The 16,301-nt window shown below is 41.9% G+C and overlaps 1 protein-coding gene across 1 annotated transcript in view; it reads right to left on the reverse strand.

The window, feature by feature from the left end:
• Positions 1-668: 668 nt before the first annotated feature.
• The window catches only part of GLUD1 (glutamate dehydrogenase 1), a 38,812-nt gene continuing 23,179 nt past the window's right edge, over positions 669-16,301 (reverse strand). The window contains exons 6-13 of the mRNA XM_055538229.1: positions 13,047-13,226; positions 10,826-10,963; positions 9,154-9,291; positions 8,823-8,903; positions 8,089-8,212; positions 6,910-7,001; positions 3,244-3,306; positions 669-2,039 (exon numbers count right to left, since the gene is read on the reverse strand). Coding sequence (XP_055394204.1) covers positions 1,920-2,039; positions 3,244-3,306; positions 6,910-7,001; positions 8,089-8,212; positions 8,823-8,903; positions 9,154-9,291; positions 10,826-10,963; positions 13,047-13,226 — 936 coding nt within the window. The 3' untranslated portion in view covers positions 669-1,919. The remainder of the gene's footprint in view (positions 2,040-3,243; positions 3,307-6,909; positions 7,002-8,088; positions 8,213-8,822; positions 8,904-9,153; positions 9,292-10,825; positions 10,964-13,046; positions 13,227-16,301) is intronic.

A 16,301-nucleotide genomic window follows, 5' to 3' on the forward strand; every position in this document is an offset into this window, starting at 1 on the left:
GCATTGTTCCAAATATTATGGAGCTTGTTTTCACATCTCTCCCTGCCGCCCCCACCCCTATTTTAATGTTCCATTTGGAATGCAAACAGACATCACTGTGCTTGGGAAGGGCTTGCCATGACCACAGTGCCATGGGCTTCTCTACTCCTTGACCAGACGCTCAGAACCATGGAGAGACAGACTCAGTACAAAACAGACACAAAGTTCAGCTGAAAGTTATGTTTCAGATTTGCCAGCTATATAAGCTGGTGGAATCAGGTCTAGAATCCAGTTGTTGATTATGGATACTATGATTACTATGAATCATATGAATACTATGATTATTAGCATTCTGTCTTGTTATATCCTGTGACTAAATTATTAAAAACAAAACCATAATCAACAAAACCTCCCTTTGTTAAAAAGTACTTATATATAAAAAAAGGTATATAAATCATGTTGGTACATCAGTTTTAAGCAGTAGAACCTCTTCCCTGAGAATAGCCATTGACATTGTTTCATAGACTAAAACACAAAAGAATCCAAGGATCAACTCTGGGCTGCTCAATATAAGCCAAAGATACGTTATGTATGTATTTGTTTCAAAAATTCAGAAACCCAATTGGTTTTATCATCTACTGAAAGAGGCAAACATATCAAATACAAAAACACAGAAAAGAAACATAAGCTTTGGAAAAGGTAGTCTTTTTAATAACTGTTTTATCACCAGGTTAAGTCATGCAGTTACAAAGTAGTTAGAAATTTCTAAAAGGATATTATTGTTAAAAAAAAAAAAAAGAAAAGCTCATTCTTACATAAATACTCTCTAGTACTTCATTGGGGCACTGCTAGGTCCTGGCCAAACAACTCCCAACAAAACACACCCCAGGTTGCTTCCAGCCCACTGGGGACGAAGCCGTGTGCAAAGATGAGGCCTCTAAACGAGGACACAAAGTCAGGGCGAGTTGGGGCCATTGGCAATGCTCAGCGCTGCCAGCCAGACTTCGAAGAGGGAGCCCAAGCAGTTTTTTCTGGGACACTCTACTTGAATTATCGTTCAATTAGTCAATGCAACAGATCTTCAAAAGAGAACAATTAATTAACATGATAAGGAGGTTACTACATTCTTTGGACTATATATCATAATTGTGGTTAGTAAATTCCGACAGCCTTAACAAAAATAGCCTCCATCATTTGCAGGTATGAAGATAACTTAATTCTCTACTGGGCTTTTTATTTTTGCTGGATGACAGTATGCAATTGACAAGCTATAAATGATACTGTTTTATGTTATAAAAATACTAGCTTTTTTCATTTATTATGTTTATAGGCATTCACTGCTTGAGTCAAGGTTAGGCTTGTTAAATGATTAAAGGCAATTTTCTTACAGCAGCATGTACTTTTTCTAAAATAAAATACATAAAGAGAAACAGTTTTTTGTTTTTGTTTGTAACCTGTAAAATCGAGTTATTTTGCTGATGTAAAATACCAATAACTCACTTGAGAACCATGCTACCTCCTGAAAATGCCACGTACCTGCTCCTTACGTGTGTCAAAGCTCCTGACAGACGTGTTCAGAGCCGAAGCGGCAAGTGACCGACTGGTCTTGGCTGGCAGGTGCCTTCCTAGGGCCACAGCCGACTGTGCCGAGGAGCAGCCATGGAGAAAGGCAGCACAGGCAGGTGGGAGAAACTACTTAAAGGCAGAATGCCCAAACGACTCTCTGGAATAGCTAATTTCTACGATCACCTATTAGCTTATATATGATCCCCTAACCTTAATTTTTTTTCTTAAGGGGCTGATTTGGATTGACTTGTTGCGAATGGTGTCCATTATCTGTTAAGTCATGAGAGAGAGATTTCTGTGGTTACATGTAAACTCGTGATAGGTCTGCAGATGAAGAGGTGAAAGGGCAGTGAGGAAGTCAGCCACAGCCTGGTCTATGTGAAGGTCACGCCAGCCTCATTGTACACCTTGAAGACCTTCTCGATGGCGTTGACGTAGGCGGCCGTTCTCAGGTCCAGTCCCAGGTTATACTTCATGGCTGTGCGCATGATTTGCTGAGATGAAGGAGAAAGCGCAGTGATTATCAGCCCGACTCAAGCAGCCAATCGATGAACACACAAGGTGCGTATGAGCCTGGTACGTTACCCGGGTACCACTTTAGGACCGGATTTGTACAGCCAAAGAGAAACTACTTAGGCAGAAGAACAACTTCTAGTTGGGAACGATTAATTCTGTGGAATTAACACAAACTATTGTTTAGGCAACAAGAAGGTGCTACTCTACTCTTCAGAATTTAAGATGCGAGCTATCTCTAGGCCCCTTAGACATCTAGTAATCTGAAGTAAGTATGATATACACTAATAATTTAAACGAACTAAGGATGGGGTGATGGAGATGCTCTGGGGTTAGTGGTGGCGACTACATTGCTTTGTGAGCATACTGAAAGGCTGTTTTGTTATGTATTTTAAAAGGTGAATTTACGGTATGCTGCTGCTGCTGCTAAGTCACTTCAGTCGTGTCTGACTCTGTGTGACCTCATAGACGGCAGCCCACCAGGCTCCCCTGTCCCTGGGATTCTCCAGGCAAGAACACTGGAGTGGGTTGCCATTTCCTTCTCCAATGCATGAAAGTGAAAAGTGAAAGCGAAGTCGCTCAGTCGTGCCTGACTCCCAGAGACCCCATGGACTGCAGCCTACCAGGCTCCTCTGTCCATGGGATTTTCCAGGCAAGAGTACTGGAGTGGGGTGCCATTGCCTTCTCCTACGGTATGCTAGTTATCTAAAAAAATTAACAGCAAACACCATGATTAATATCTGCCCTGCTATTTCAACTTAATGCCAAGTGGATAGAAGCTGAACTTGAGAAGAAATTAAGAAAACTGGACTTAAACTGTGCTTCAAAGGCTTTGAAATAATGATCAAGTTGTCAAGAAAACTTTCACATATACCAAATTCTATGCAGTAAGGTAGCTTCCTATAGCTATAACAGAGTAATGTGCACTAAGCTGCAATCCAGTTTGGCTGACTAAGCTAAACATCACTCCTCTTAACTTGGCATTAATTATTTCAAAGTCTGGAAAACATATTGAGGACCCTAGAAACAACGCTCATCATTTAAGAATGAAAAAGCACATGTTCTGGAACATTTAAACAGACTGATATTTTCTGTCACTGCATACACAATCGGGCAGCTGAGGTGACACGGCTAAGCTGCACTTCATGTAACCAGCAGAAACACAAACAGCATCTGTACACGTACCCTGGCAGAGCGCTCCATGGTGTAAGCTAAACCAGAGTGCACGATGTCTTTCTCAGAGGCACCCTGTTCGGAAAAAGAATAGTTTAACCAAAACCATACAAAGACATGCTTCACCTGTCAGAGAACAAAGGATTCTTAAGTCAATATACAGTGAGATAGAATTGTTTTCTTTCAGGCAAGATATACTTCTGAACTTTATCCAATTAATATGTGTTCACTCAGGAAGGTACATTTGTATAACATTTGTATCAATTAAGAAACATGGGTTAAACCTTATTCCGAACTTGTTCTACCAAATTAGCAAACACTTGCTTTACAAGTGGAATACTGCTATGCCTTTCACTCATTCACTCACATATTGCGTATATACTATGTGCTAGGAACTCTTCTAGGTACTGAGAACACAGCAGAAAACAAAACAATGAAAATTCTCTCTTCTCATAGTTTAGATTCTAGTAGGGGAAACAGCATACACACTTAAAAACCATGCCGCTAAGATCACCAAAATTTTGAATTCAGACTGAGAATGGCTCAGGGCCTGAGGGATTCCACTGTTAACAGGGCAGAGTGATGACAAGGATCAGCAGAAGGGCTGGCGGGTGAGGCAGGGAGAAATCCACGAGGATGCGGCACCCTGGGAGCTAAGACGTGTTTCCACGGGGAGTGACCACCTGTGACCAGCGGAGTATTATGAGAACTGGAAAACGACAACATGGCAAATGACACTCTGGCAATGCTGCCTAACTGGTTACCTGGACAAGAACAGTTCTGGCGGCGTGCTGGGCAGAACAGGAGGTATGGATATAGAGGAACTGAGAACAGAGTATACGCACCTTTTACAGAGGTATGCTGTATTAGCAGCGGTCCCCTACTTTTTTGGCACCGGGGACGGGTTTTGGGGAAGACAATCTTCCCATGGACTGGGGAGGAAGGACGGTTTTGGGGTGACTCAAGCACGTTTATTGTGCACTTTATTTCTATTATTATCACACTGTGATATATAATGAAGTACACAGCTCACCATCATTCCCCACTCGCTGACAGGGTTCTGATATGAGCTCCAAGCAACTGGTTTATTACAGTCTCTGTGCAGGCAGATCTGTTGATGATCTGTGTCTGCAGCTGCTCCATAGTGCCAGCATCACTGCTCCTGCTCCACCTCGGATCATCAGGCACTAAATGCTTGTGAGCATGTGCCAGTCCCAGTAGGGTTTGTGCTCCTATGAGAATATCATGCCATCGCTGATCTGAGAGGAGGCGGAGCTCAGGTGGTACTGCCGGCAATGGGGAGTGGCTATAACTACAGACGAAGCTTCACGTATTTGCCTGCTGCTCACCTCCCGCTGTGCAGCTGGTTCCTAATAGGCCACAGATGGTACCCAGGGGCTGCAGGCCCTTGCTATACAGGAAATAAAAATGACAAGACCTGGAAGGGCAAGTGTGATCGAAAGATTTATATTTTCTTAAGACAGCATTTATTACATTGATAGGAATGACTGACGAGGGAAAACTGATGATGCAAAAGAGGCAAAGGTTTGCTGGAAATTGAAAACCTTTGAGAAATTGAAAACAGGTCATCCAATTGCCCAGAGCAAGATGCAGGCTGAGATGGAAGCACAAAGAGTTGCTCTAGAACAATAATAGGGTACAGATACCAGAAGCTGCAAGTTCCCTGATGCTTCGCTTTTCTGGGAACAGATACCAGGGCATGAACTGGAGTGCAGGGAAAAAAGGAGAAAATATGATATCATCACCAGGAAAATGAGAAGATGAGTGGAACAGGGGAAAGTAACTTAACTGCTGGGGAACTGAGAGCCTACTTGAAGTTAGAGTTTGAAGAGTCAGTGGGGCCTCCTGCTACAGGGAAGAGATGGAGGAGGCAGAGCACGGAATTTCATCAGGTCCTGGTGTTAACAAGAGGGTGTGATGGAGCAAAACAAGACCAGGGAGTGACTGTAATGATGGTGAAGGGAATTTAAGTGGAGAAGGCGATGGCGCCCACTCCTGTGCTCCTGCCTGGAAAATCCCATGGACGGACGAGCCTGATGGGCTGCAGTCCGTGGGGTCGCTCGAGTCGGACACGACTGAGCGACTTCACTTTCACTTTTCACTTTCATGCATTGGAGAAGGAATGGCAACCCACTCCAGTGTTCTTGCCTGGAGAATCCCAGGGACTGGGGAGCCTGGTGGGTTGCTGTCTATGGGGTCGCACAGAGTTGGACACGACTGAAGTGACTTAGCAGCAGCAGCAGCAGGGTAATGAGGGACAGTGAAAATATGATCAGGTCAATGATACAGGTCCTGGCAGGGCCAGATCATGGCTGGGGAGGGGGAGACTAGAGGAAAGGAGCTGGGGGCAAAAACTTGTTTTTCAGCTAAAACTTACTACAAAACTCCTGTAATAAATAAGTCAATAAGAGATGAGAAACAGCCTTAAAATCAAAAATTGGAAGCACTGAAAGCATTTGAAAGTCGCAAGCACTGGCTGCTATGTGCAGGTCACGTGCTGGAACATGGGCGACCACGGGGACGAGCCAGAAGCCCACCTTAGGGCTGCTGCAGCGGCGGGGCCTGGGACGCACGTAACTTCCCTGCGATGCAAGGACAGATGAAAGGCTGGCACACAGAGGGAACTTTCAGGGGACAGAGATGTGATGATCCTCAAGCAGGGAGTAGGTCTGGGTATTCCAAAAGGAGGGACCAAAACCAAGGGATACACAGTTGTGGAAAAGAGGAAGGTTCTTTGAAGAGAACAGTTAGTATCCAGAGTGGAAAGAACATATTTTCTTGTTCAAAACAAAGCCCTTAACGTTTCCCCATGTTGTAACAGTCTTAAATTATTTTCTATGATGGACTATTTCATAAGATATATAACTTAGCCATTTTATGGCCCTCCCACCCCCCACCAGAACGTTAAACCTAATTTTGAAAATGACTACACACAGTTCAGTGACATTATGCACAGGATCATTGCTCTCCTTTAGAACTGTTTTTGTAGGATTAATCCCCAGGAGGGATGTTGTTATAGTGTCGAAGAGCAGCAACACTTTAATACATTTTTACACTGTCAGCAGAATAAAGGTACAACTGCTTCACCACAGACATGGTGAGTATAAGATCCATTGTTTAAGCTAGTTTAATACGTTAAAGGATCCTTATTTTAATTTGTATTTCTTTAACAATGATGTTAAACATTTCTTCTAAGCCTATTTCCTGTGATTTTTTTCATGATGTCTGCCATTTACTGGTAAAGAGATTCTCTTTATGATGTGTATTAATATATTCTATTGAAAGCTAATTAACATAAAATATCTTTTCTCATCTGTTTTCTTAATGTGTCCATATTGCAATTTCAATCTTTATATAAGTCAATCTAATGTTTACTTTTCAGTTCTATTTCTCTAAAGCTTGAGAGTCAACATACACAATAATTCTTCACAATTGTGTTAGAATCACTTGTTCAGTCATCTATATTGTAGAAGTATCAAAAGCTGTAGAACCATGAATTATTTCCCACCAAGATACTCCATTTTTAGAACATAATAAAAAGGGAAGCCATATAGTGGTCATGTTGATCACCACCCCTTAAGCCCATTTAATCTACCTGGCCTAATCTGAAGAAGAGAGCCGGCCATGCATGGAAAACGCTGTCACGACCACACTCACCGATATCCTGTCTTGGAACTCTGCTGTGGGTACAATGGGAATAGTTCCACCATGTTTTCCAAATTTCCTTTCCAAACTCTCTTGAACAGACACTATAAAAAGCGGAGAAATGAAGATAAAATGCTAGTAGGAAAAAACAAATGAAATACAACCAAAAGTAGCCCAAACTATATTCACAATCCTAAACTGAATAGTTTTAGAAACCTTCAACGCCAATGACATAAAAGGGTTACTCATCTAAAACTGAGCTAAAAGGATAAAGCACTTTGCCAAATTCCTATGTAAGTGTGAATTTAGGTCACCGATCTGTTTCCATAACACCCATTACCAGGGTTTTTCCTTGGCTCTTTGAAAAAGAAAAAGGAATGGAAATTGATGGAAAACTTCACCCAGTTTCTCAGTGGGCTCAGTAAAGCTCAGCTGGAGGTCTTGGTCTTATTTTAGCTTGAGTAAAATACTAGTGTTAACTCTGAAGCCTACTCTAGTCAAAGAAGAACAGCATTCTTATCAGAAGATGCAAAAAATTCTTGATACTAGATAGGTCTTTACCAAGAGCAACCTGAGAAAGCAATGGATGAGTATCAACAGGGTTTAAAATGATACTCTTTATATACTAACTTGCAGATTATGTTCTGGGAACACTTGCAGAATAAACACTGGAATATAAATACATTATAGAGAGTTCATATATTGAATACCTCTAAAGAAATTGTATATTTTTGGTCTAAGACTCATGAGACAGAATGCTTTCCTACTCTGAGATTAAGTAAGAAGGGGGGAGGGAGGTTCCAGAGGGAGGGGCCTCACGTACACCCACGGCTGATTCGTGCTGATGTGTGGCAGAGGTCAACACAATGTTGTAAAGCAATTATCCTCCAGTTAAAAAAAAATTTCAAGACTAAAAGAAAAAACATCTAATTATGTAACTATTACTCACTTAATACCACTGTATCATTATTGGTTAAAAGAAAAGTAACAGAATTCTATATCACCAAAACCACCATTTAATAGAAAAACCTGTAATTACATTTTAAAACTCAGATGCATATCAGAATTATCTTGGAATTTTTTTGGGGGAAAAAAAAAAGGAAATTAGTCCTTTTATTAAACACAAGCTTTCCCCAACCTTTTAGGTGGTCCAAAAGATTACTCTTAGAGAATACAATAATCAGAACTCACTAAGCAAGTGGTAGTTAGAATCCCGTTCATATTTGAAGGTCAAACGACCATAGCTGACATGATTTAGATTCTTCAGCCACTCAAAGTAAGACACTGTCACTCCTCCGGCATTCAAGTAGAGATCCTATATACAAAAAAATGAGATGGTGGTTGTAATAAAAGCTTACAGTGAACATAAGAGCTCAATGTGAAAGCAGATTAAATTTCAAACTTCCCATATATATCTTAGAGGCAGAACTTTTATACTTAAGAAATTCAGTTTAGCTGAAATGTTTAAAGTGCTTGCAGCAAAAGGAGTTCTTCAAAATGCATCACAAGTCAACACTAACTTCTAATGACCTTTTGCTACAGACCCCATGCTTAACCACTGAAAAACTTAAGCACATGTTACTCATATTAGCTTTCTGAGTAAAAGGAGCGAGGAATATTTGCAAGTTACAGTAGTATTTCTAGCACATTTCACATTTATATAACTGGATTTAAGAAGTCTAAATACATACTCAAGAAAGAGCCTGAAGTTGAAAGAAAATGTTCAGGTCCAAGTGAACTGTCTTTTTTTTTTTTGGACAGGCTTATTATATTAACCACATTTCCACTTTTATTTTCTTAAAAGCAAAATAATCATGAAAAATTCACTAAGGCTTGGGAAACTAACAATCCTCTCCCCACAATTCCTTGCAAAAAACAATTATGACTCTGAGTACATATAAAATTGGCAAACATAGTTTACTTACTGGAATAACCATGATGTTCCTCTCTAGGAAAATCTTATCAGCTTCTGGAGTTGTCGGTCCATTGGCACCTTCAGCAATGATCTGCAAGAAAGTTAGAAACATAGAGAAATGCTGATAACACTGTGAAATCCCCTCCAGCTTAGCCTCAGAGATATGTGTGCATGGGAGAGGGCTGGGAGAGACAAGAAATTCCCCTTTAAACTGCATGCTGGGGAACTATATGTGAATTATATCCCAGTAAAGCTTTTTTTTTTTTTTAAAGAAGAAACCTATTAGAGCTTTTCTATGACCTTCAATCATATTAGTAAGGTGGAACCCATCATCATGTCACCTTGGCTTTGACTCTTGGTGCGTTGGACTTGGTCAGCTGCTTCTCGCTGGCAGCAGGGATCAGTATGTCACAGTCAACCTCCAAGATGCTCCCTTCATAGATCTTTGCTTTGGGGAAGCCCAGGATTGTTCCATGTTGCTATTATTGATTAAAAATCAGAATTAATGGTTGCAACAGAGTTTAAATGTTTATGTTCAGTGCCCATGATATGAAGTCTCATAAGCAAACAAAGTGAAAAGACAGCACACAGAAGGGAGAGAATATTTGCAAATGAAGAGACCAACAGGGATTAATCTCCAAAACATACTCATGCAGCTCATTAAAAAACAAACGAATGAATGGAAGACCTAAATAGATATTTCTCCAAAGACATACAGATGGCCAAGAGGCACATGAAAAGATGCTCAGCATCACTAATTATTAGAAAAACGCAAATCAAAACTACAACGAAAAAAAACAAAACTACAACGAAGGGCTTCCCTGGTGGTTCAGTGGTTAAGAATCCACCTTGCAGTGCAGGGGACACCAGTTTGATCCCTGATCCGGGAACAATCCACATGCCTTGGGGCAACTAAGTCTGTGCGCTTCAACTACTGGGCCTGCGCCCCAGAGCCCAAGAGCGGCAGCTACTGAAGCTCTCGTGCCCTACAGCCTGTGCCCTGCAGTGAGAAGTCCCGCATGGCAAGTAGAGAGTAGCCTCCTCTCACTGCAACTGAAGCACAGCAATGAAAATACAGCACAGCCAATGAATAAAGAAAATACTAAAAACAAAACAACTGTACAATGAGCTACCACCTTACAGGGTCAGAATGGCCATCAGCAAGAAATCTACAAACAATAAATGCTGGACAGGTTGTGGAGAAAAGGGAACCCACCTACACCGTTGGTGGGAATGTAAATTGGCATAGCCAATATGAAGCATAGTATGGAGGTGCCTACAAATAGAGCCACAGTATGATTCAGCCATCCCACTCCTGGGCATGTATCTGGAGAAAACTATAATTCAAAAAAGATAGATGTAAGTAGCCAGGGCACAGAAGCAACATAAATGTCCCCTGGCAGAGGAATGGATGGAGAAGAGATGGTGCACATATACAATGGGATATTACTCAGCCATAAAAAAGCAGGAAACAACGCCATTGGCAGTGACACGAATGGACCTAGAGACTGTCCTACTGAGTGAAGAAAGGCAGAGAAAGACAAATACATGATATTGCTTATATGTGCAACCTAAAAAAGGGGTGTAAATGAACCTATCTACAAAACAGATAAGTTTTGTAGATAACCTACAAAAATAGGTTATCTACAAAATAGAGATAGAGTCATAGATGTAGAAAATAAACTTATGGTTACCAAGGGGGAAAGAGGGGGAGGGGTAAATTGGGAGATTGGGACTGACAGACTACTACATACAAAAACAGATAACCAGTAAGAACCTACTGTATGGCACAGGGAACTCTACTCAGTACTCTGTAAATGACCTACGGGGGACAGAACCCCAAAAGTGGATATATGTATAGCTGGCTCACTTCACTGTACAGCAGAAGCTAGGCAACATTGTAACCTCAATAAAAATTAATCTAAAAAAGCAATGGAAACAGATTTCAATAATGCTTATTTCAACTTTATAACATCCAGGTGGTCAAACTCCTCAGATATTAGAACAACATACCAATTTGAAGTCTTCCAGTTCCTTTGGGTCAATACCATCTGGATTCCATATGCTGCCATCAGACTCACCAACAGCAACACATTTAGCACCAAAACGATGTAAGTATCTCATCGAGTGCAGGCCCACATTACCAAATCCCTGTGAAGAACAGTTGGACATGAAACAAAAACCAAAGTCCCAGCACAGATGGTTAAGTCTTATTCTGACCAATACACATGCTATTAGTTTAGAAGTAATTCTCAAAATTCTTTTGACAAAAGAAACCATGACTCTCTTCAATACTAAATTTCTGTTTTGGAATTCAGAACTCAACCCTTTGTAATTTGTGCTAGTGAGTCCTGAAGACGTTCAGTTACGAGCAGCTTGCTGACGTATAAAGAAATGGCAACTACGTAGGACTTCAGTCCCTGATGGCCAGATGTCCTATGGTTATGACCAGATAAGTCACTAACTGGGAGGAATATGAGTCTTATTTTAAAGTAGAGTTCAACTTAATTTCAATTCTTCTAAGCAAACTAATCAAACATCGAGCAAAAGCTGAAATCTGGATCACTGTGTATACACATAATAGTTTAAGAGGATGTATTACTCTGCAAATGTCCACCTTAAACCTTAAGAGATCCAAAGGATCAAATTTTAAAAACTGCAAATCTAGAGGCTCCAACTGAGAGTGTAAGGATGTGGAACTTGCCTCTTCCCAGAAATACATCAAAAAATATATCTGCGAATGGAACAGTTTTCACAGAATACCTACTAATCACTAGACCTCAAACGCCTGAAAGGACAAGAGAGATGTTAGTTTAGATCTTTCCATTAATAGATCTTTAAAGATCTATTAATCAGGTAGGATGAAAGAAAAAAAAAAAAGGGGAAGTGGAATGGGACCTGTGTCCCTGGAGTGTAAGTGTAAAAGTGTTAATCACTCAGCTGTGTCCAACTCTTTGAGACCCCATGGACTGGGGCCTGCCAGCCTCCTCTGTCCATGGAATTCTCCAGGCAAGAATACTGGAGTAGGTAGCCATTCCCTTCTCCAGGGAGTCCTTCCTGACCCAGGGATTGAACCCTGGTCTCTTGCACTACAGGAGGATTCTTTACTGTCTGAGTCACCAGGGAAGCCCTGGAAGGCAGCTACAAAAGGAGAGAGGTTCCTGTATCCTGGGAAGCGCCTCACAGGTCGGCGAGATCAGGAAAGGGTTCAGAGGCTCAGAAGAGAGCAACAGCTGTTCTGTGGCAGGCAGATCAGAGAGGAGACCTGCACAGACTGCCCATGCCACCACCCTGCGCACCCCAGCCTGAAATACACGTCTGCTGGTGGAGGTGGGGGGTGAGTGCTGAAACTCGGAGCTTAGAGGACAGACCTAGGAGGAGGGCTGCTGTTGGCTGCATGGAGACAGCCTGAGTGTGGCATGGCTGCAACAGAGTGTGTACGAAGAAGCGTGGACCTGCCAGAGACACAGCAGTGTAAGGATGTGCCACTGTTAAATGGCACTTGAAGCGAGGGGCAGGGTTGCCACGCATCCTCTTTCTCTGCAGGCACTGGGAACACACACCCCTGCTGCCCCCTTGCTGGGCTCTTGGAGCTGGCACTAGCAGATTTCCCATGCACAGAGCGGGGCTGCAATCAGAGCTGAGCCCTTGGGCCGTGCATAGGAAAAGGGTGGCCTCGCTGAATATCCAGCGCAGGCTATGTCACAACACCAGTCACACTTCCTATCAAGGGCTGACGGCTAGCATACACTGAGGAGAGGCGGCAGGCACCCACGCTAAAAATGGCCCTCGCATGAAACAACACTAAACCCATGCAGGCTACATAGGGATGTGCCCACATGAAAAACAGCCCTCCAAGACCACAGTGGATAATTGTTTCTACTCACAGACATAGAGGACAGACTTGTAGTTGCCAAGGGGGTGGGGGCGAAGGAGGAATGGATTGGGAGTCTGGGACTAGCAGATGTGAATATGAGATGGGTAAAAAGCAAGGTGCTACTGCATAGCGTAGGAAACTATATTCACTATTCTGTGACAAGCCATAATGGAAAAGAATACGGAAAAGAATCTACACACGTGCATGACTGAACCTCTATGCTGCACGACAGAAACTAACACAACCCTGCAAGGCAACAATACGTCAATGCAATTTTTAAAACCTGCACATCTGAAAACACGGAAAACTTACTGCCTGAATATCAGTTATTGCTTAAGAGAGCAACAAATATTTTACCTGAACCGCAAATGTTTTATCTCCAAATCCTGGTGTCATTCCTAAAATACTCATGTAAGAAGCCTCATTGATGAAGTTTTCAATCCCATGGAAAACTCCCCGGCCAGTAGCAGAGATCCGTCCATGGATTCCACCCTGACTGATGGGCTTACCAGTAACACAGGCATGGGCATTAATATCCTGTAAAAAAAAAAAAAGGGTGCAAAACTTAAAATTATACTCATTAGAAGTGTGTGTCTTTAAGGTATACTTTCATCAACAGAGATAAATCTCACTTTTTCAGATTCTTATTCCTAGAAAATATATAATAAACTATATTGTACTTTCTGATGGGAGAAACATGGTTTTAGGAATTTAACATAAAGTAAGGACAATAAAGTATAAGGCAATGGCACCCCACTCTAGTACTCTTGCCTGGAAAATCCCATGGGCAGAGGAGCCTGGTAGGTTTCAGTCCATGGGGTCACTAAGAGTCAGACACGACTGAGCGACTTCACTTTCACTTTCATGCACTGGAGAAGGAAATGGCAAACTACTTCAGTGTTCTTGCCTGGAGAATCCCAGGGATGGGGGAGCCTGGCGGGATGCTGTCTGTGGGGTCGCACAGAGTCGGACACGACTGAAGTGATTTAGCAGCAGCGGTAGCAGCAGCGAGGACAATAAAGGACAGAAATGGTATGGACCTAACAGAAGCAGAAGATATTAAGAAGAGGTGGCAAGAATACACAGAAGAACTATACAAAAAAGATCTTCATGACCCAGATAACCACGATGGTGTGATCACTCACCTAGAGCCAGACATCCTGGAATGTGAAGTCAAGTGGGCCTTAGGAAGCATCACTACAAACAAAGCTAGTGGAGGTGATGGAATTCCAGTTGAGCTATTTCAAACCCTGAAAGATGATGCTGTGAAAGTGTTGCACTCGATATGCCAGCAAATTTGGAAAACTCAGCAGTGGCCACAGGACTGGAAAAGGTCTGTTTTCATTCCAATCCCAAAGAAAGGCAATGCCAAAGAATGCTCCAACTACTGCACAATTGCACTCATCTCACACGCTAGTAAAGTAATGCTAAAAAAAAAAAAAAAAAAAAGTAATGCTCATGAACTGTGAACTTCCAGATGTTCAAGCTGGATTTAGAAAAGGCAGAGGAACCAGAGATCAAATTGCCAACATCCGCTGGATCATCAAAAAAGCAAGAGAGTTCCAGAAAAACATCTATTTCTGCTTTATTGACTATGCCAAAGCCTTTGACTGTGTGGATCACAATAAATTGTGGAAAATTTTTCAAAAGATGGGAATATCAGACCACCTGACCTGCCTCTTGAGAAACCTATATGCAGGTCAGGAAGCAACAGTTAGGACTGGACATGGAACAACAGACTGGTTCCAAATAGGAAAAGGAGTACATCAAAGCTGTATATTGTGACCCTGCTTATTTAACTTATATGCAGAGTACATCATGAGAAATGCTGGCCTGGATGAAGCACAAGCTGGAATCAAGATTGCTGGGAGAAAATATCAATAACCTCAGATATGGAGCTGACACCACCCTTATGGCAGAAAGTGAAGAAGAACTAAAGAGTCTCTTGATAAAAGTGAAAGAGGAGAGTGCAAAAGTTGGCTGAAAGCTCAACATTCAGAAAACTAAGATCATGGCATCTGGTCCCATCACTTCATGGCAAATAGATGGGGAAACAGTGTCAGATTTTATTTTTCTGGGCTCCAAAATCACTGCAGATGGTGACTGCAGCCATGAAATTAAAAGATGCTTGCTCCTTGGAAGAAAGTTATGACCAACCTAGACAGCATATTAAAAAGCAGAGACATTACTTTGCCAACAAAGGTCTGTCTAGTCAAAGCTATGGTTTTTCCAGTAGTCATGTACGGATGTGAGATTTGGACTATAAAGAAAGCTGAACATCAAAGAATGGAAGCTTTTGAACTGTGGTGTTGGAGAAGACTCTTGAGAGTCCCTTGGACTGCAAGGAGATCCAAAAAGTCCATCCTAAAGGAGATCAGTCCAGAATATTCATTGGAAGGACTGATGCTGAAACTCCAATACTTTGGCCACTTGATGTGAAGAGCTGACTCATTTGAAAAGACCCTGATGCTGGGAAAGATTGAAGGCGGGAGGTGAACGGGATGACAGAGGATGAGATGGTTGGATGGCGTCACTGACTCAATGGACATGAGTCTGAGTGAGCTCCGGGAGTTGGTGATGGACAGCGAAGTCTTGTGCGCTGCAGTCCATGGGGTCAAAAAGAGTCAGACACAACCGAGTAACTGAACTGAACTGAAACTGTAGCAACCAGAACAGTGTGCAATAGATAAATCGATAGGTGGTACATGAGAAAACAGTCTTAATGTATATAGGAAGTCAATATAAAATACAAGAAGCATTTTATGTCAGTGGCTAAAGTATCTACTATTTAATAAACTGAGATGATTTGCTACCCATATGAAATAAGATAAAGTGCCTTATTTCATACCATATCCCTTACCCTCCAATGTTCTAGCTGGAGAAGTTAAAAAATGACTATAAATACTTTTACAGAGAGAATTTAGGATTGTGTTAGCTGTATCATTACCAACAAAGAGGATAAAGTAAAAAAACCAAAATGGTCCAATAAAGTGATTTATGGTATTAGTAGTTTTCCCACAGTTTTCCTTCATGAATAGTTAATGCTTATGAATACAGAATTACAAACCAGGTGCCAAATGCTTTTGAACAGAGAAAATGCAAATGCTGGAGCTGACAGCGATCCTCTCTGAGGTCAGGCACTGTGCCGGCTGGCTGCGAGCTGCCCTGCATACCTAATCGTTCTGGAAAGCCTGGGCCAGGGTGGAGAACTTGCTTGCTTTCCAGTGCCCTCACATCTGAACACAGTAACAAGAACTATGGCTTCTTATCTCGGGCCTGGCCCTGATTTTGGATTTCCTATCACTTTAAGGACAGTCTTTTACCAGCGTTTAGTCTAAGGTTTAGTTGGCAAAGCCTCACAAGACTTTCTTTTGTCACCTTTGGGAACTAGCTAGGAAGTAACAATGTACTGCCCACTGCTTTGTCCTGTTCAATCCAATGTTCTGCTTAAAAAGCCCATACCCAGAGCTCATTTAACATAAGAAGGTAACACAGAGAAGCAACCTTTGGGAATGGCAGTCAAAACCAAAGTTCTTTGAAGTGCCTCCTACTGCTCCTGTTTTATCGTAGGGGATTTGCAGAATTCACCTGGTGTAGTATTTATACTTATTT

Source organism: Bubalus kerabau, chromosome 1 (genome assembly GCF_029407905.1).
Source record: "Bubalus kerabau isolate K-KA32 ecotype Philippines breed swamp buffalo chromosome 1, PCC_UOA_SB_1v2, whole genome shotgun sequence".
In the NCBI taxonomy this organism is placed as follows: Eukaryota; Metazoa; Chordata; class Mammalia; order Artiodactyla; family Bovidae; genus Bubalus; species Bubalus kerabau.